General features: G+C 40.9%; 1 protein-coding gene across 1 annotated transcript in view; it reads right to left on the bottom strand.

Annotated features, from left to right (window-relative positions):
- Nucleotides 1–20,076, bottom strand: part of LOC128350497 (trifunctional purine biosynthetic protein adenosine-3-like) — a 38,327-nt gene that overhangs the window by 13,710 nt on the left and 4,541 nt on the right. The window contains exons 4-16 of the mRNA XM_053308919.1: nt 18,111–18,285; nt 16,670–16,781; nt 14,644–14,712; nt 12,969–13,094; nt 11,882–11,969; nt 11,446–11,531; nt 9,728–9,896; nt 8,979–9,210; nt 8,766–8,860; nt 5,386–5,504; nt 4,021–4,219; nt 2,483–2,734; nt 1,541–1,693 (exon numbers count right to left, since the gene is read on the bottom strand). Coding sequence (XP_053164894.1) covers nt 1,541–1,693; nt 2,483–2,734; nt 4,021–4,219; nt 5,386–5,504; nt 8,766–8,860; nt 8,979–9,210; nt 9,728–9,896; nt 11,446–11,531; nt 11,882–11,969; nt 12,969–13,094; nt 14,644–14,712; nt 16,670–16,781; nt 18,111–18,285 — 1,875 coding nt within the window. The remainder of the gene's footprint in view (nt 1–1,540; nt 1,694–2,482; nt 2,735–4,020; nt 4,220–5,385; nt 5,505–8,765; nt 8,861–8,978; nt 9,211–9,727; nt 9,897–11,445; nt 11,532–11,881; nt 11,970–12,968; nt 13,095–14,643; nt 14,713–16,669; nt 16,782–18,110; nt 18,286–20,076) is intronic.

Raw genomic sequence — 20,076 nt, 5'->3', positions numbered from 1 at the left:
CATTCGACACCTTAGAACAAGGTGCCAAAATGGCACCACTATCTTGAAGAATGGACTGTGGCAGAAACAGGCCTTCTAGTGATGAACGTATAGTTTTGAGTCCATTGCCTTCAGCTAGAGAACAGTTGGTTCCAGCAGAGGGGGCATTGACGCACAAACACTCCTGGCCTGGGATGACTGGTCAGAAGAATAAAAGGAAGACATTTCTTCTTTTGCTTGCCTTCCTTCTGGAAAAGCTAAGCCAGAGAGGAAATTTGGACTGAACTATGCCAGAGGAAGGACTATACTCTCACTGGGACATTTCACTCTGTCCCCACTGATGGAAAGGAAGACAGGACTTGGGCATGCCACAGAGGAGAACCACCTAACCCTCCCCTCCCCTCCTGTCTTTTTTCTAGAAAGGATTGGCAGGAAAGTTAGGCTGAGACAAGGAAGTGCAACCAAGAGCAGAAATCTTTCTCTCGCTTCGATATCCTCTGGACTTCCCAATTCTGCCTCTCTTCCCTGTTGCTGAGAGCACAAAGCAGGCAGAGAGTGATGGTTGGATTTGCTAGCAGGCCACTTGGAGAGAGAGGTAAGATTTTGGCTCACTATTCCCACTTCACAGTGGCCTGCTTGTCCCTAACCAGAGGATACAACCAGATCTATCTAATATCTGGACTGGTTTAGATGATACTGTACTGACAATCAGAAAGAAGAAATGCTGAAAGCATGCCCACAGTACCATCATGACATCTCCTGCAGACATCCCAACACCCTCCTGGCATGTCCCTTATTGCGTTCTGGAGACTATTCATCTGAGTGGCTGCTCTACAAGCAAGTCCTTTGGAGCACATGTAGACAGGCCATCCAGGTGTACAGCCACCCCACACAATAAAAGGATGTGCTGGGAGGGCATCAGGACATTCACAGAAGACATCATGACAGGCACACTCTTGGCACATCCCCTTTCTAATCATGTGGGGCAGTACAGTATCATCCCAAAACAACATGTTTACCTGGATTCTGTGTTTCATTTTCCAGTTGACATTGTGCCAGTTCAGATGATACCTTTCCAGCCCATGGAATTAGAAAGGGGACGTGCCAAGATCACACCCATCATGACATCTTCTGTGGACATCCTCCTGGCCTCCTGGCATGACACTTTATCACATGGAGGGGTTGTTCATCCAAATGACTTAACTACATGCACTTCAAATACTTGTTTAAACAGGAGGGCACAGGCTTGGACTGGCCCACAGGGCAAATTCCTGGTGCGTCCTGCCTGCACCTGGCAGCCATGAATACTCTCACCCTTAAGTACCCATTCTGCTCAAAACCCGGCGCCCTCCCCACCTACATGCCACCACCCTCTCAGTGCCCCCAGTCTGGCCCTGGGAGGGTATCACAATGGGCATGCTCTCAGTGTATGCCCTTCCAAATTGCATGGGCTGCTAAGGTATTATCTGAACCAGCCTTCTATTAATGCCAAGCCACAGAAATCAGTCCTATGTTATGTACAAATAATATACAATACAGTATAATATATTTTCCTACTTACCTAAAACTACACTGAATTGTTCAGGAAGGATTTGTGAAAGGCTTCCTAGAATCCCCCCTTCAGCAATATGGATGTAGGCTTTTACATTTCCTGAACGAAGTACAGGCAAGAGGACTTTACTATAGATTTTGGCTGGGGTTAACAACTGCTCTCCTGCGAATGTGTAAGTCAATAAACAGAAAACAAAATAATTGATAAAAAGTTTGTAGCAATCAAGACAGTATTTCTTCCTGTGGAAACAGGTCCTATAGACAGAAGCAACACTAAGCAAATATCTTAAGACACACGGAAAATGAAGACCTAAAAAATCTAAGAAATGTCCATGTACATAAAACAAGACTGTCATTTACCAGACTTACTGCTATAGCCTCAACTCACCACTTCAAGCAAAGAACTCTTTAGCCTTCTAACTATATCAGCAAAATTTGCCATCGCCTCACAATGGAAGAAAAAAGGGCACATTTCAGTTAAAGCATGGTTCAACAGAATATGGTCTACACTGGTTATGAATAAAATTTCTTTACTGCTGAAAAATGATACTGATCAAAACTTAAGTGCACTATACTATGCCAGGTGGGAGCCCTTTTGGAAATATATAGAAGAGGGTAAGAACCCAATGCATGACCCTAATGCTCTAAACTACATTTACTCTTGGTGAAAGTGAATGTTCATTTGTAGAAACCAGCTGCCTCTAGTCTGTATGTTCAAAACTAGTTATTTAATTTAACGATGCAGGGGGAATTGATGTTATAAATATGTGTCATTGTTATTCCACAATATGATACCTACCTGTCATTGTTTTTGAAGGGAAAAATGACAACATTTTATTTAAAAAAGAAAGACTGTCATAGTAAAGAAAACCAAACATTAATTTAACATAACTTGCTAATTACTTATGTATTTCCAATAAAGGTTCAGGGTAAGGAAAATATGTTCCTATACCTAAAGTCTGGGCACCACATGCACCAGGAACTGGAGAAAAATAGTGTAGGGATGAGGTTAAAAGAATCTTCCTCACAAGGCTAAACCCTTGGCTGTGGAGACCAGAAGAAGCGATTCCAATTAGGATATCCCCATCAACAATCCTCTCCTGCTGTGGAAGCTTCCTTCCTCGTTCCACAGCACCAACTGCAAAGCCAATGAGGTTATATTCTCCAGGAGAGCACATGTTGGGCATTTCATTAGTCTCTCTTCCTAAGAAAGAGAGAGAAGTCAACTACAGTTTTTAAAATTTGTACATCTTATTTCTAAGATGTAAAAAAACCAAAAACCATTGGAGTTCAATGGCTGACATCCTGGCAACCCAAACATCCATGCTTCAAGCAGCTGCAAGGATACAGTGAGAACCTGTGCACTGCTCCGCTGCGTTCTGAATGATGGGCCCCATTGTGCAAGAACACTAATATTTCAGAGTACTCTCCAGAGCTTCAGAAGCACTCTGTAGAAGTAGAACCATGTCCCTGCCTTAAGGGGTGTGTTTCTGCTTCTACAGATCACAGGGAGAAGAACCCTCTGAAATATCAGAGCTCTTGTGCAACTGCACTCATTATTCAGAACACAATGAAGTAATGTGCAGGCTCTCACCGGGTCCCTCCCTGCATCTGCTTGAAGTGTGGACACTTCAGAGGTCAGAATGTCAGCAAATGGAACTGGCTTCCACATACATACGCTTAGATTAATAACATCCTTCAGTTACAAACACACATTTTTATTTACACATTTTACTGCATATAATTGGAATAAATTTGAAAGTGATTCCTAAAATCTTATTTTATAGGAACTAAGGAAAGATTTAATAAAAGCCAGCAATAGAACAAAATAGAAGTATTTGAGAAAGGGGTGCCTTCAAAGTGACTGATGCACACCACAGATACAACACATACACATGTATCACCAATTAACACAAACATGAGATATAACAACAATCTGAGACGCCCTCTGGCCGATGTTGCCCTAAGCTAACCCAGCCTTCTTGCAAATTTCAAGACTGGAATGAACGTATATATAGATACATTCTCCAGTTCTCCAATGCAGCTATTCCAATGTCTTAAATGTATACAGCTGCAGCAGAAATAGGTGGACTATGCGATCTCAGGCAAGACTAGAGTAGGACACTTTGGATTAGAAACCTGAAATAAGAACTGTCCTTCTTCAGCACTGGAGCATGCATAACGTTACGAGAATAGACAGAAATGGCAAACAGGTGGTTCCACTGCAGCATGGCAACTTCTCCCACAGCAGCCTACCTGTGCCCCATTCCTGGCATGATATTAACTGTGCCAGCCTGGATATGGCCAATCTATTCTACAGCTTTTTGAGTGGTTTTTTCTCATCTGGAAGAGTCCGTAAACAAGATTTTTCACCTGTAATTAGGAATTGCATTTCCACATCTTAAAAGTTACAACTTTTAACGTTATAAGATGCAAAGAAGAAATGTCAACATCCATTTAAAAAAAACACACACACACTAATGGTCATACCCAGAAGAGCACATCCTGCCAATTTACAAGCTTCAGCTATCCCATCTGTGATTGCCTGAGCTATGCCAACATCAAGTTTCCCACAGGCAAAATAGTCAAGGAAGAAGAGAGGCTCAGCTCCATGAACCAGAATATCATTGACACACATGGCAACCAAGTCCTGGCCAATCATGTTATGTTTATTGCACAGCTGGGCTATCTGTAATAAGCAAGGGCATCAGTCTAGTATGTTAACAGGAATGCTTTGTTCATGAATAAAATATTACATTAGGCTGTAGTAGATAATGGTCTTGATGGAGCCAAGGCTTCTAGTAGGATCTCAAGTCATAGCCTTATTCCAAATACAGATATATTTCCAGATCAGCTGTTGATGTTGGGGAAAACCGGGCTAAAGTAGGCAGGGAACAACAAGGCAAAACAAAACAAAAAACCAAGCAAAAGTCCAGTACCACATCAAGGTTTGAGTCTAGTGATCAGTATCTCTGGGCAAAGAAAATCGCTGCTTGGAAAACATATTTATAGAGATCAAGAAATAGGAAATAGAGACCCAAATTGAGAGGTAGTCAATTAATTAAAATTCAATGCCAGGAACAGATGTAGTTGGCACAATTCCAGAAAGGCTAATGCCAAGAGCTGTGGCAGAGAAGCCTGGCATCTGGGCAACAGAAGTAGCTCAAGATTGTTTAGAGTCAGAGTACCTGGAAGGTTTCAGTAGTTTCTTTATCAAGACACATTTGGAACCCAAGAGTTAATAGAACTGTCCTTGAGCTGTGCTGAATATGGTTTAATGGTTTTGTTCCAGAGTCGGCCATACAACTTGAGATCCAACAAGCTGCATACAACCACCAGCAATATATTCTGGCCTGCTGAGTACTTGGCACCATCTTTGCATTTTTACAGTCCCAGACAAGCATAAGAAAATTAAGTATATTGAGAGCTTGGTGAGCTGCCATATGTTGCAGGTAGGCTGCATTTGGCTTGGCATGTCACACGTTTGGCAAAGCCTAGCCTAGAACACTTGACATGTTTGGTTTCTGAACATTTAAAGAGGCTTAAAATATTTATAAATGTTACTACAGTTGCTGTAGTAAAGGCACTTTCATGGTAAAATACTCACTATGGCCTTTTAAACAGGAATGTGGCATGGAAATAAAGTTGTGCAAATTGTGGGCCTGTGTAGCTGCTACTGGCAAATAAATTTAAGTCTCTAACTAAACAAAGGTGCATTTAACATCTCCTTTAGTTTGGCCCTAGGTATCTTGTGTGGTCATTAAAAGGCCATTTCATCCTGATCTGAATAATGTAGGTCTGAGGTGTCATATCACAACATTCTGCACAATTAATACAAGCATATCCACTGCTTACCTTCAGTTTAGTCCCAATGCCTTTAGTCTGGGATACCAGAATGGGATCACAATAGCCAGATGCTCTCAAATCAAAGGCGGCAGGAAAGCGCCCCTGATGCCCACGACTGCCTGCAATTTAGATAGTAGTCAAGGATGCCTGGACAATAGCATTGCCAGTGAGAACTTCAAAACATATCACTATTCCCCCTTGCAAAAACATCATGCTCATAGCCAGAGCACTGACACCAGAAGCAGGATGTGGGAAGTGGTTAGACTACATGAGAATACATAACTGCATATACTTTTGCAGTTTATGTTATTGGTTAACATGTGGCTCTTCGGAGTTCTCAAGACACCTGAAAACTGATTCACACTTCCATATACCTCATTTGATATAACACAGCACGGTATCTCTCTCATCACACAAGATGTAGCTGTACATGTGAGTAGTCTCCTTTGAAAACTATTGTGCTTTAAGGTGAGGTGAGTGATATGTGAGCTCTGTGCTGTTTGATCTGTGTTGGCTGTTTCTCACGTGCAAGTCGCCACTTGAGATTGCCAATTTCTAGTGCTAAAAATGAATGAATGAATGAATTTATGCTTTGGCTTCAGATTAAAGGTCCAGTTCAGACATTCAAAATTCTCTCCATGTGCTGCATTTCAATAATCACTGGGAATCTATTATTGTGGAGAATATAAAGTGCAACTGGTGCCATTCATGGGTACAGTAAAACTACTCAGAATCCACTTCTATGATTGTGGTGGCTGATAAATGTGCTGGTATGATTGCAAAAATTGCCACCAAAAAGCTGGAGTTGTATTCATGGATGGCCTGGGTCACATTACCTATGTGAGCTGGACCATTAAGACAGGTGAATTGGACGACTGTATAAAAAGAGAAGATTTAATGTGGCTGATTCAAATTAAAAGAAATCTGTAGTAAAAACCCTGGAACATATGTCATGTCTACTGGGAAGGAGATTATAAGGGTATGTCTATCATATGTCCCAGCACATTTGCTACAGACCTGCAAAAAAGGAATATTTGTGCACAGTGGGTGACATCCAGGCTAGTATTGTGGTAACGCAACAAAAGAATTTTTGTGCACGTACAAAGTAGGGATGAGCCTGAAAGTGCTTCGGCACCAGCGGGAGTAGTTCTTTAAGGGTGGGGGAGGGTGCACTCACCCCTCCCGCCGCATTTCCCCCGCTGGCGCTCTGTTATTTTCAAGCCCCTTGGGGCGGCAGCATTCCTCCCTGCCACCCTGTTGCCCTCATTGGCTGGAAGTAGTGATTGTGCGCGCGCACGCAACAAGGACACACGCGATCGCTACTTCCAGCTGATGAGGGCAACGGGGTGGCAGAGAAGAACGCTGCCACCCCGAGGGGCTTGAAAATAATGGAGCACCGGCGGGGGAAATGCGGCGGGAGGGGTGAGTGCACCCTCCCCTGCTGGTGCCAAAACACCGAACCCACCCCCACAAGCTGAAATGGTTCGGAGGCCTTTATAATGGCCTCCAAAACGTTTCGGGCTCAAGCCTATAACAAAGTCTGCAGAGCTGTGCAAAATGTAGCACTCCTCCATGTTATGCAACTGTTAATGAAAGACCTTCTTCAAGATACGAATAAGGCTGCGCAAGGCATTGTGCAATGTATAGTGCAACCTGTCAATGTCTTTGCTAGTGCAAGAACAAGTCTGGAACAGGCCTTCCGTCCTTTGAGCAATGTTCTTGAGTTAGCACAGGGTTGCAAAACTCAAATGTCCCAATGGGCCAGAACCAACCATGATGTGGTGTTTGGGGGCCAAGGTCGATTTTCAGTGAGTTATGACATTAAAATTAGTTATGAAAAATGTTAATAAAAGCAATTATTAGTCACTTCTAGATCTTTTCCCCTTGTCAAGGGACCCACCAGCCCCAAACAAGTGTCAAGTCCCCTCCTCTCCCTAAATCGCTGTTGCTTTCAGGTTGCAATCTTAGGCATGTTTACTTAGGAGTCAGCCTCACTGGGAACACTGTGGCACTATTTCTGAGTAAACATGCATAGGATGGTGCTGTAAAGCAGTTTCAGAGAGGGCAGAGGATGTCCCCCATTGGAGAAGTGGGAACTGATCCAAAGAGTGGCTGACTGCCTTTCTGGGGTTCTGTTGCTGCATGATAATCCTACCTGCGCGAGCCAGCAAAAAAATCCCCATGGACTGGATCCAGCCCCTAGGCCTTATGCTGTACAGTGCCAAATGTCTGGATTTGTGCCTGTGTCCCTTAGAGTGAACTGTGAAATTCCCACATTAGTAGTTGTAGTTGGTTAAATTGTCAATTAACTTTTAAAATACTTGAGTTTCAAATATTAGCAAATATTATTAATATGAAACACTTCAATCATGCACATCTTTCTGTTTCTCTTCTACATTCTAAAACCTAAATTTATGTCACCTTGAAGACTAACCAGTCTTCAAAGAAAGAAAGAAATTGAGAACAGGGGAGTTGAGGGACAGGAAATGAAAGAGGTCTTGTGATCATCTTAAATGTATACATGATTAGAGATAATTAACAATAGCAGTAATTGGTGATAGCATTCTCCTAGCAGTGATTAAGTAATAGAAGTGATTGGTCCTTATTCAGAACCAAGAAAACAGATTCAAAGATGAATTATTATTAACTTTGCACTGCCAGGCAGGATGCCTGCTTACTGACAATTACGTTGCCTGTATCTGATGAAATGGATTGTGGCCTACGAAAGCTTTTGCCCCAATATCTGTGCTACTCTTTAAAGTGCCACCACAAGACTTTTTTTTTTTTTTTTTTGCTGCTTCAGACTAACATGGCTATTCCTCTGGAAGTGGTTACTGTAGATGCTAGTTATATATGGTACCAGCAGAAAACAGCCAATGCTACTCAAAGAAGGTGAAAGATGATCTGCAGGTTTCAAGTTCACCCAAATTTGCAATATGATATATAGCAGGGCCGGACAGGGGGCACTGAGAGAGCAGTGGAATGTATGTGGAGTGGGTGCGGGGTTTTGAGCAGAATGGGTAATTAAGGGTGGGAGTCGGGGCGCTGGGGCGCCCCGCAGGTGGGGAGCACCGGATATATGCCCTGTTGCCCTATGGGTCATCCGAGCCTGATATATAGTCACAGAAGTTTGCAGATTATATTCAGCTATGACAATATGTGAAGCAAGTACAAAAAGAGGCAGGTTAACATTTCTAAAGCAAAGCCTTGTCTGAGCCGGCTTCCGAATGTGTCAGCCTATGGCAAGGCAGTAGCTGTATGTGAAAGACCTTTCTCTCTTTTTCCTGGCGAGAAGCTGGAGGGTGCACACGTGCAGTAGTTTGGTTCACATTGAGGTCATTAGAAAAACTCAAAGTATATTCAAAATCCTCCAGGAATTCTGTCCTTGCCTGATTTGAAGCCATTTGCAGCTGGTAGTTTAGATGAGTGAAGCAAGACATGGCAAGCTATAGAATCTGCAATTCTGTCTTCATATGATGGGCTCCTAAAATAGCAACACAGCATTGTCAATTGACACTTTTAAGATAGTGCTTATCAGAAAATCCAGGGCAAAATAATCAATATTGGGTTAAGATAAATTATTTGCCAATGCCTTTGCTTACATAAAGTGTCCAAGGAATCTCATTGCTTGATAACCAACATCTTTTCTGTAAGTTGCGCCATGGAAGTAAATGGCTGCTAGTCCATTGTAGGCTTCTTCCAGTGCTGACATAAGGTCCTTCTTGACAGCTGTTACTGTAAGGACTCTGTTTCCATTCGTCACCACTTTGTCATCTTGTGTTATGGTGGCTCCATGGAAGATCTCCAGGCCTCGCTCTTTTGCTTGGAGGAGCCCTGCACCAATTAAAAAGATAAACTGACCCTATTAGTAGTTTCAGGATATATTCTGTAGATATAGGTAGCTGTATTATACTGTTGATTCTCAAATCTGAGACTAGGTCTCAGATTTTCACTCATGTCCCATTTTATCCTGTGTTTTGCAGCTTAAATCCTTGACACAAGAGGCAAAATTAGTAAATAATTTAAAGTAGTATTACCATGGAATGTTTTCCTTGATAAAGAACAACAAATATATTTAAACATCAAATGACAATGAATATTTATATACCACTTGTCAACAAAAGTTCCCAAAGCAGTTTACATAGATATTGAATGAATGAATGAATGAATGAATGAATATAAAAATAAGATGGATCCCTGTCCCCAAAGGACTCACAATCTAAAAAAGAGACATAAGATAGACACCAGCAACAGCCACTGGAGGGATGCTGTGCTGGAGTTAGATAGGACTATTGGTTATCTCTTATAATATCACTAAGTATTTTATGCATTGTTAGAATAAGAGAATTACCTGTGATTTCTTTGCCTTTATTATAATGTTCTGGACAGCCATCACTTGCCATGACAATTGACACAGCAGTACAATTATCTGACCAAGCCAATGTGAAATCACAGAGTGTGCCATTGATAGTGGCTTGCATCACTTCATAAAGATCGTTTCGAAGAAGCTGAAGAACTACCTACAAATGTGGACATAGATGAATATAGAAATTTAAACGTAAAATGCAGAAACTATATATTAAGAATGGCTGACATCCAGACTAGCACTACATTAGTGCAGTAGTGCCTGACATGCAGACTAATGCTATGCCTTCGTGCATGGGGGCGGGGGATAGACAGTTACTTTCATTGATGTTCCCTTCCCACTGAAGCCCACTGTGCATCCTGAAAATATGTCCCTGAGGGCTGCATGACCCTCATGGTCATATTTTGAGGGGGCACAGTCATCTTCAGGGAGAAGGAGGGATAGTTGAAGATCATCCTCCATCCCCCACTTGCATGCCAGCACAATGTTAGTCTGCATGTCAGCTAATAACAACAACTGCTACATTCTAAATATTAATTTTGCTAGATTTTCTTTTTCAAAAATCTGTGTAAATTAGTTTACAGTGATTACAAGACAGAATGCAACCTTACTTAAGGAGGATTGTAAGATTCCCTTGACATTAATTATCCATTTTGTAAATATGCACATAGAGATAGCATAAAAAATAATTTAGGAGTAGTTGGTTCTAGTACATGGCTGCCCCATAGGGAGCAACCACACACCCCCGGAACTGCCTGTTTTCTCATATTTCTTGCTTCTATTTTACTTTTTATGGCGTTTTTTGGTTGTTGCTTTTTTGGATGTTTTATGGATTTTACTGTTTAACTGATTTTAAGGTTTTAAATGCAATTTTAATTAAATTCTATTGTATTTTGACTATTGTAAAACACCTTGGGATGCCTTATGAAAGGCATTAGAAAAACTGAACAATAAAATAAATACATAAATATTAAGAGGAAGTAGCAGCAGCATTTATACAGTGCTTTTGGCTGTCCAAATACTTCACATATATAATCTCAATATTCTTGATAATAACCCACATGAAACATCATGAGAGAGAAGGCTGAGAGACCAGGGCTCATCGAAGACCACCAAGTGAATTCACAGCAGAAGCAAGATTTTGCTGAGGAACTTATGGCTCAAAGCTCAGTCTAGCCACAAAGAATAGGGACACAGAAAGCTGCCCTCTACTGAGTCAGACTATGGGTCCATCTAGCTCATGGTATTGTCTACACAGACTGGCAGCAGTTTCTCCAAGGTTGCAGGCAGCAATCTCTCTCAGCCCTATCTGGAGGTGCCAGGGAGGCAACTTGGAACCTTCTGCATGCAAGCGTGCAGGTGCTTTTCCCAGAGAGGCCCCATCCCCTAAAGGGAATATTCTACAGTGTTCACTGATGTAGTCTCCCATACAAATGCAAACCAGGGCAGAACCTGCTTAGCAAAGGGGACAATTTATGCTTGCTACCACAAGACCAGCTCTCCTACATATATACAATACATATATTGTACACACACACACACACACACACACACACACAAAATATGCTACAGTAGCTTCTCCTTGGTCAGTTCATAATGCCAGTGCAACATTACAGGTTATAATGTAGAAATTACATCCAGTCCAATATATGTATTTGTTGGCTCAGTAGTTAATAGTATCGGGCTGTACATCTCTGCGTTACCTGGCACTGAAGTTCACCAAAATGGCAGCTACAGTTTAAGACTTTAACACCATCTTTGGTAAGTATGAATTCTATTTGCAGCACACCTGAATGGAAACAAGAAGAATCCGAATGATGTAAGCTAATTCACAATGTTTTAAAAGTTTTCAAATAGCATACAACCAATCCTCAAATAGCATAACAAATCCTCACATTATTACTATGACATAGTTTCCCTTCATAAAATAACCCCTCTGGGAGTCGTCATTCATAACATAGGACTCATAATAGACTGTTGTATTCAGAAGAAAATAATGTCAGATTTCAATACACTACACATTTAACAATAAAGACATAATGAAACCCAGAGATGTAGCACAGAGCACTATCATTTGTGAGAATAATTGTCTGTACAAAAATAATTACTAGGGTGTATAATAATTAATGAAATTCTTACCTGCATATGACATGCCTTCTTGCTTCATGCAGTCAAGAATGTGTTGAACAAGTGTGCTTGTAATTTTTTCTAGAAGAACTTGAGAAATCTAATGCGCATCAGGAAATGGACACATTGAGAATTTTCCATGATTGACAGTCACATTGAGGGAAAGGTGGTAGTGGGGAGGAGTTGCAAGGACTGGCCTAGTGCCAGCAAAAGCAACCATTGGCAGCCCTCTGCCAGTACTATTTAGCACACTGGAGCCTGAACTGATGTACAGAGCTCTGTGTGCTCTGAGTAATCAATCAGTACAAATATTGCCCCATTCTGTGGCCTGTATATTAGGCATCTTGTGTACATGTTCTTTTCTTTTCTTGCTTATTTTGCATAATTTATTCTAATTCTCCTGGTTGTATAGTGTTTATGGGAGCCTCTTTTCAGGGTAAATAGCAGTTTTGGAGGATCTGACCAAGAATGAAACCATGGTGAGGCAAAGGGTTAAAACCACCCTCCCACTGCCACAGTCTGTGCGGAGGGGGAAGGTTCTGATCCAGCTGTTATTTACTTTCTGAAACACAAGCACACTAGCCCCAACCATGTGTCACAGTAACTCTAGTTCAGGTCTGCTCAACCTAGGGCCCCCCTCAAGCTGTTTTTGCACTACAGCTCCCGTAATCTCCAGCCACAGTGGCCAATAGCCAAGGATTATGGGAGTTGTAGGTCGATATCTGCGGAGGGGGGGGGGGCAAAGTTTACAGCTCTGCTCTAGTTTGACCCCCAAAATTTGCTTTTTTAGAAAAAAAGAAAGCAGATTCTCAGACTCAAGTTGCTAAATTTCATGTGTAGGATCAGTTCCTATAATTGTGCAATGCAACTGCAGCATACAATACTGTCTTGCCTATCCACCACCAGTTCACTAGAATCTTGATTATGTTATCCTCTGTTTACCTATATGTATCATAGTTTTCCCAGAGAAGCTAGGAACTGTCACCCCACCCCCAAACAAAAAAGACTCAGAAAACTGAACATATGAAACAATTATTCGTGGCATTTGAGCTTTTTCACATGAAATCCTAACTGAACAGTGAACAAAACTTCTCTGTACCTGAGGGACAGGACCATAAGCTCCCATTCCTATAGTGCTTGGACCCTGGTCTCCATCCAATAAGCGCTTCTGGACCTGGACTGGTGGCATGGGAGCAAAAGTGACTCCATCCACAAAACATAAGTACTGTGAGGAAAATGCAAGAAATTGTTATATAAATGCACAAAAATAATATAGGATATATATTCATTTCAATTAGCAACATGCACAAAGTTGCCAGTTTCTCAACCAACCCCTTGCCACTGTGCCTGCAGAAATTAGCAGCAGAAGCTTTTCATGGCACTTTTTTTTATATAACTACATCGGTGTATAACGTATATGGTGCTTTACAAGGAATGAGGGACTTAATTTGCAAAATAATTGCAGAAGAGGAAGAGAAATTGAGGGCAGCCCAATCCTGCCCCCTCCAACAACTACAGGCCTGCCAAGGACGGAGTCCTTTAAAGATAAGGATCAGGAGCTTGTGCTGGATTCAGGAGTGGACAGAAAGCCAGTGAAGGAATTTCAGGAAGGACATGGTGTAGTCTTTGCAACAAGCAAGGTCATGGAAACCAAAGAGGAGACAATTGCATGGAGATTAAGAATATCTCTTGCTAATTGTCAAGCTGCTGTTCAACACACAGGCCTATTGAAGAGTCTGCAATCTATTCCTTTACTGTACTACTTTTGTTATTTGCTGCTAGCCCCTTCTGTCCTCAGGTCTCCACCATCAGGTCTCTTCCTTCCTTTGGGCTCCTTGGAGAGAGAAGAAAGAGTCTGCAACACAGCTCCTACCAATTGCTTAACAATGAGGAAAAGTATCCAGAAATTTTGCTATGTCTTTCTTCCTGCTGAAGATGCTGGTCCTGAGAATCTTCCCTTGTATTCTGCCTACCGTAACCCTAACCCTAAGTATCCCTTGATGGAAAACATAATGACTGTATAACAAGGCTAACTATATGGTAAAAATTAAACAGGGAATGCATAATAAAAACCACAGCAGTAGGATGGGCATTTTCATGATAGAATGGGCATTTTCAGCAGCCTGAAGGCAGCCTAATTAAAATTAAAGTAAAGCAATAGCACCACATTTATCTGACATTGTAAAGGAAAAGAGGCCATCTCCATTTTGCAGCTGGGGCAGTTCTGTGTCCATGTATAAATGCTGAAAGTTCACATCCAACAAGATATGTCAAATCAACACTTGAAAGCTCAAGAAACCTTGTGTAAGCAATGGCTCACTTTATTCAAATTTTCTGACTCCTCTGAATTTGCCTGATAAGAATTAAATTAATTATTACATTTTTATCCAGTCCATACCCTGAGAATCTCAGAGATAGTCCAAGGATCTCAGAATATCACACAGGTTCCCAATTTATCCACACAAGAATCTTGTGAGGTAGGCACCGTTGGGGGGGGGTGTCCAAGGTCACCCAGGTCACTTCACGGTGGAGCAAAGATTTGAACTCAGATCTTGCTGGTCCATTCCAAGTCCAGCACTTTTTCTACAGCACCACACTGGAAACAACTGGAAACTACTGCTAGGAATAATATGCAGATACTGCACCCAATGTTGTGCAAGGTGCTATGTAAACTGGTTTTTATTTTTAAATAAGAAAACAATTTTTTTAAGGCAATGTTATCTATCGAAGCACATGAAGTTAACTTTGACCATATTATTTTATGGAAAACGTACAGTAAATTCTTCTCCTTTAAGAAGTTCTTCAATGATAACTGTCTCTCGGATGTCCCCAAAAATGTTGTCCTGCATCATAAATGTGACATACAATGGGTCAGATTTTCTTTCTTTCAATCCTTCCTTATTAATGAGAAAGCTACTTTTAGATAATTTCCAATATGAACAATAAATGTTTTCCTTTCACATGGATATCTATATGAAATCTACATTTTCTTCAAAGCCTCATCAGATGAGCCCCTCCTAAATGTTATTAGGTTTGGATCCTCATGTTTAAACACTTAAGGATATTTTATATATTAAAATGCTTATGTGTGAATTTAGCCCGACACAGTATCACTTAATAAACGTGTGGCATCAGCCTAGAGCCACGAATGTGGGAGGAATTGCCAGATACTCTGAAAATAATTAAAGGATATGCAGAGTAAACTGTGTCACTGCTTGGAATATATTCTAGTATTTCAGAAAGACAGTTAAAATAAGAGAAAGAGAGCAAGAAACTCCCAGTGGGCCTTAATACTAAGGATTTCACACTGATTCAAAGACAAACTCACCACTAATATTATTAAGACATCACATTTAACTCACTTATCACAAGAAGCAAAATCAGAGCAAATGAATACAATCCTAGCTCATAAGCTTCAGCTCAATATTCATAAGCCCTGATTCTCTGTACATAGTGCCAATCTGAATATGTGTACAGTGACATATTATATTAAATTATTATTTTTTAACCTGTAGCCCCTTTGGGGGGCTTCCTAAAGGCCGGGGGGGGGGTCTCCAAAGGTTCCCCCTTCCCCTGCTTGCCTCTAGGGCCTCACAGGGACCATTTGAGCATGTGCGGTGGCCATTTTAAAAAAAACAATATTTTTTTAAAACAATGCCTCTGAAAACAAAATGGCCACCGTGCATGCTCAAATGGCATCTGTGAGGCCTGGCATGGCCTAGGGCCTCACAGAGGCCATTGGAGCATGTGTGGTGGCCATTTTGGTTTTGGTGGCCATTTAAAAAAAAATTAATTAAAAAATGGTGCCCACCTTCAAGTGGCGCCCGGGGCACGTGCCCTGCCTGCCCTACCCTAGATACACCCCTGCTAACTGAGCTGACGGACCAGAGGTGCTTTCTATCAGCTTCGACTGATACGCCAGCTGTGCCTGTTTCTTGAGATAAACAACCTCAGTGGTACATATGCTGGTAACCTCCAGACTTGACTACTGAAATGCACTCTATGTGGTGCTGCCTTTGTATGTAGTCAACTGCAGTTGGTACAGAATGCAGCAGCCAGTTTGGTCTCTAGGTCATCTCAAAGAGACTATATTACTCCTATACTAAAAGAGTTACACTGGCTACCAATATGTTTCCAGGCAAAATACAAAGTGCTGGTTATAACCTATAAAGCCCTAAACAGCTTAGGCCCTGGGTATTTAAAAAAATGTCTTCTTCACCATGAGCCCGACCACCTATTGAGATCATCCGGAGAGGTTCATCTGCAGTTGCCACCAGCTTGTCTGGTGGCTATGCAGGGACAGCCTTCCCTGTTGCTTTCCCAAGACTCTGGAATGCGCTCCCTGCTAAAATAAGAGCCTCTCCATCTCTGACAACTTATTAAAAGGCCCAAGATTTACTATTTCACCCAAGTTTTTTAACTTGACTGTGGTTTTAAATGTTGTAAGGTTTTAATTCTAAATTTGTTTTATGTTGTTGCAAACCAACGGAAGTTTGGGGTGGTCTACAAATTTGATAAATAAAATAACATAAATAAACAAATAAATAATTTTAGCTGCGACTCAGCTATGAAATTCAGTTCAGTATAATGAACACACGAAACAATTTTGTACCCTGTATAAAATACAGTGCTTGAGGGAGCAACGTATTACAAATCTGAACTTATTTTATAACGGATGCTGGTCACTGATTTGCTTTGATACACAACAGGCTAACTCTGACTCACTTACCATTGTATAAGGTCATGATAAGACAAACCAGAGTAAAGCATGCAGTAGCTTAACATAGAGGTATAATTCACCTGCAGAATCTCTTGCGCTGCTTTGCAGGCTTCTTCTCGGCTAGATGCAATAACTACTTCTTTGGTAGGGCCAAGACCACTAGGCTTTACTACCAATGCAGGAAAATCTGCACTAAGATAAGGCATATTAAAGGAAAACAATAGATTCACCTTGAAAGGTCAACACTTTCCTTTCATACCTGAAATGCTTTATTTTTTTGAGGGGGGAGATTCTAAATAAAGTACAAGTAGTACGTAGAAACAAATGTAGAAGGTAAAAAGTGAAAAGACAGACAAAACCATGTATTCCTAAAGTATAGTAAGGCTCAATTAATCATCTTCCAATGTAAAACTGAAGTACATGTTAAAGGAAAACAACAATGAATTAGGAAAATGAGGTAGTAAGCTCAGATAGGGTAAACTGTTGAGACAAGGAAAGTTATTTTCTAATTCTGTTTTCTTTGTAAGCCACTTGAGAACTTTTCCACTGAAAAGTGGTATATAAATAATAATATTCTATTCTATTCTATTAAGATTTGTAGCAATAAACAATTCTATATGTTTATTTTGTAATAACCATTGGCTAGAAATAATAAAAACGTATTCATTCATACAAGCATTTGACCCGAGACAGTAGCACAGCCAACATCAACCTGAGATTTGCCTGCTACAGAACTATTATAGGTCAGATCCACATTATGTGAATGCAGTGTACTATCAGGCAAACAAACATAAGAACAGCCTCCTGGATCAGGCCCACGGCCTATCTAGTCCAGCATCCTGTTTCACACACTGGCCCATCAGATGCCTCTGGGGAACCCACAGGCAAGAGGTGAGGGCATGCCCCCCTCTCCTCCACTGCCAGTGCTCCATTGCCATTGCTCTCCTGCAACTGGTATTGAGTGGCATCGTGCCTCTGAGGCTGGAGGTGGTCCACAGACACCAGATTAATAGCCATTGATAGACCTGTCCTCCATGAGTTTGTCTCAGCCCCTTTCAAAGCCGTCCAAACTAGTGGCCATCACCACATCTCATGGCAAGGAATTCCATAGATTAATTATGCACTGTCTGAAAAGGTACTTCCTCTTGTCGGTCCTACATTTCTCAACCTTCATTTTCATGGGATGACCCCTGGTTCTAGTGTTGTAAGAGAGGGAGAAAATTTCAAAATGGCAAGTAACTGATAGTTGTGCATTTGAAGAAAAAGCACTGTTTGCTAGGACTCCAGGTTTTACAGAACTAGTTTTTCTTTTACACTGATCTCATAGTCATTTTGCTGCGCATGTGCATTAAATCAAATACTATGTTAGGTCTATATTCAGACATTTTTGCACCATCTTGAAATAAACTCAGGATCTGTTTTTACATCTAGCAGGTATAGTTACACACACACACACACACACGCACGCGCGCGAGATAGCAACCCATCATTAAAAAAAATAACAGATAAAATAACAATTACCTGGTAATAAAAGTGCATGCTTCTTGAGGATTGGTAAATGTATTCCATCTTGCTGCTGGAATTCCATGTTGATCAAGAAAGACATTCCCAAAACTCCTGTTTGTTCCCAGCTGCGCTGCCTTGGCTGTAGGACCAAAGCATCTAACTCCAGCAGCTACCAAGTCATCAACAATTCCTAGTAATTACATACCAAAAAGCTTAGAAGAAACCTATGTAGCTTAACTTCTTATAGTTGCATCTCAAAAAGATATAATAGAGCTAGAGAAAGAGCAACAACCATTGCAATCCTAAGTAAGTTTTACTCAGAAGCAAGTTCCATTAAGCATAAGATGGTTTACTGCATGGTATAAGTACATAGAATTGCAGCCTAAAATAACCACTGGGGAGATTGTCTTTATGAAGAAAGGTTTAAGAACAGAGTTGGCATAACTGGGAAGCTGCTGAGAGTACAAGGTCCTCAGAAGGGCTCACAGCTGACCCCAAGACCACCTCTGTGCCCATAGCCGTAATGTGGTGGTGGCAATGAGTGACACGCTCAGGCCCCACTCAGGTAGGAGGAGGAGGCCTCTGGAGGGCAGTTTGCCAAGGCCCACACAACCCCAATCTTGGCACCATCCCTCCTTGAGACAGTTTTGTTCAGAAAACAACAACAATTGGAGACATGATATCTATAAAATAATGAAGTGTGCTCATACTAAAAAATATATCTTTGTCTCTCAATATGCTAGAACATGTGATCATCCAATTAAGTTGACTGGCATTAAGCTTAGAACACACAAATGCACTTCCTCATGCAACTGTGGCTGGAGACAGAGGTTGGCTTTTGCAGAGAGCTGAAGGTGCTACAACAGAAGCATCATCGCCAGTCATGCACACATTCATCATCTCTACTCATAGGTTTTGCAATGCTTAAATACCTGCAAAACTTTTTGAAGTAGAGAGGAGAATGGAATAAAAGAAATGGGATTACATCACAAATAATTATTCTTCTACCACTTCACCTTCAACTCTCTTAACATGTTTCTCTGCAGCTAGTCTTGGAATTATCACATTCAGAGCCATAATATGTTCTGATGGCCACTCACATACCTGACAAAAAAATAACTGGACAAATTAATGGAAGATTAGTCATGATTCCTAACATACCCGCTGATACATCTGATGACCAGTGTCAAGAGCAAACAGGGGATGGCCATTTCCATCATGCTCCAAGTATAAGTTTCCCAGCTGCATCTGCCAGGTAGCCACTGATATACATAGATCTTTACTTTGGTCCAGCAAGATAATTCTTATATTATATTCTTAGCCATTTCTCATGGCTAAGAATATAACATATTTTTTTTAAAAAAATTATTCAGTTTTTCCACAACACAAAAAGGAAAGCACAAATAAAACAAACAAACAAACAAACAAATAGAAAAAGGAGAAAGAATACATAAGGACTTCCATCTCATCATTGAAACAAGTGTCAATAACAATACCCAGGTCTTGTCTGTAGTTTCATCGATCTCCCCCCAGTAAATCATACAGAAATCAACTCTGGGACTTTTTAAAGCATTTGTTGTTACCCCTCGAAGGCCTGATAAAAATCCATTTTATAATGTGTTTTTAGATAAACAAGAAGAAGGTCCCATTCCCTTTTAAAAACTTAAAGTTTATTTCTTAATAATGCTGTTAATTTTGCCATTTCGGCCAGTTCCAATACTTTAAGTATCCAATCCTCTTTACTCGGGAAATGAATGTCTTTCCATTTGCGAGCAAATGTCAGTCTTGCTGCTGCTGTCAGATACATAAAGAGGATCCAGTATTTCCTCGGCAAAGCATTGTTGTCAATACCTAATAGTACTGTTTATGGGCTCTTGGGAAAAGTCATTTTAAACACTTTTTTGAGCTCATTATAAATTAAATCCGACTTTTTACAAGTCCACCATAAATGTATATAGGAACCCTCCTCTTTTTTACACTT

This window comes from Hemicordylus capensis, chromosome 3, assembly GCF_027244095.1.
Source record: "Hemicordylus capensis ecotype Gifberg chromosome 3, rHemCap1.1.pri, whole genome shotgun sequence".
NCBI lineage: Eukaryota > Metazoa > Chordata > Lepidosauria > Squamata > Cordylidae > Hemicordylus > Hemicordylus capensis.
Note: the sequence above shows the minus strand (reverse complement) of the source record. Positions and strands in the feature narration are given on the sequence as shown.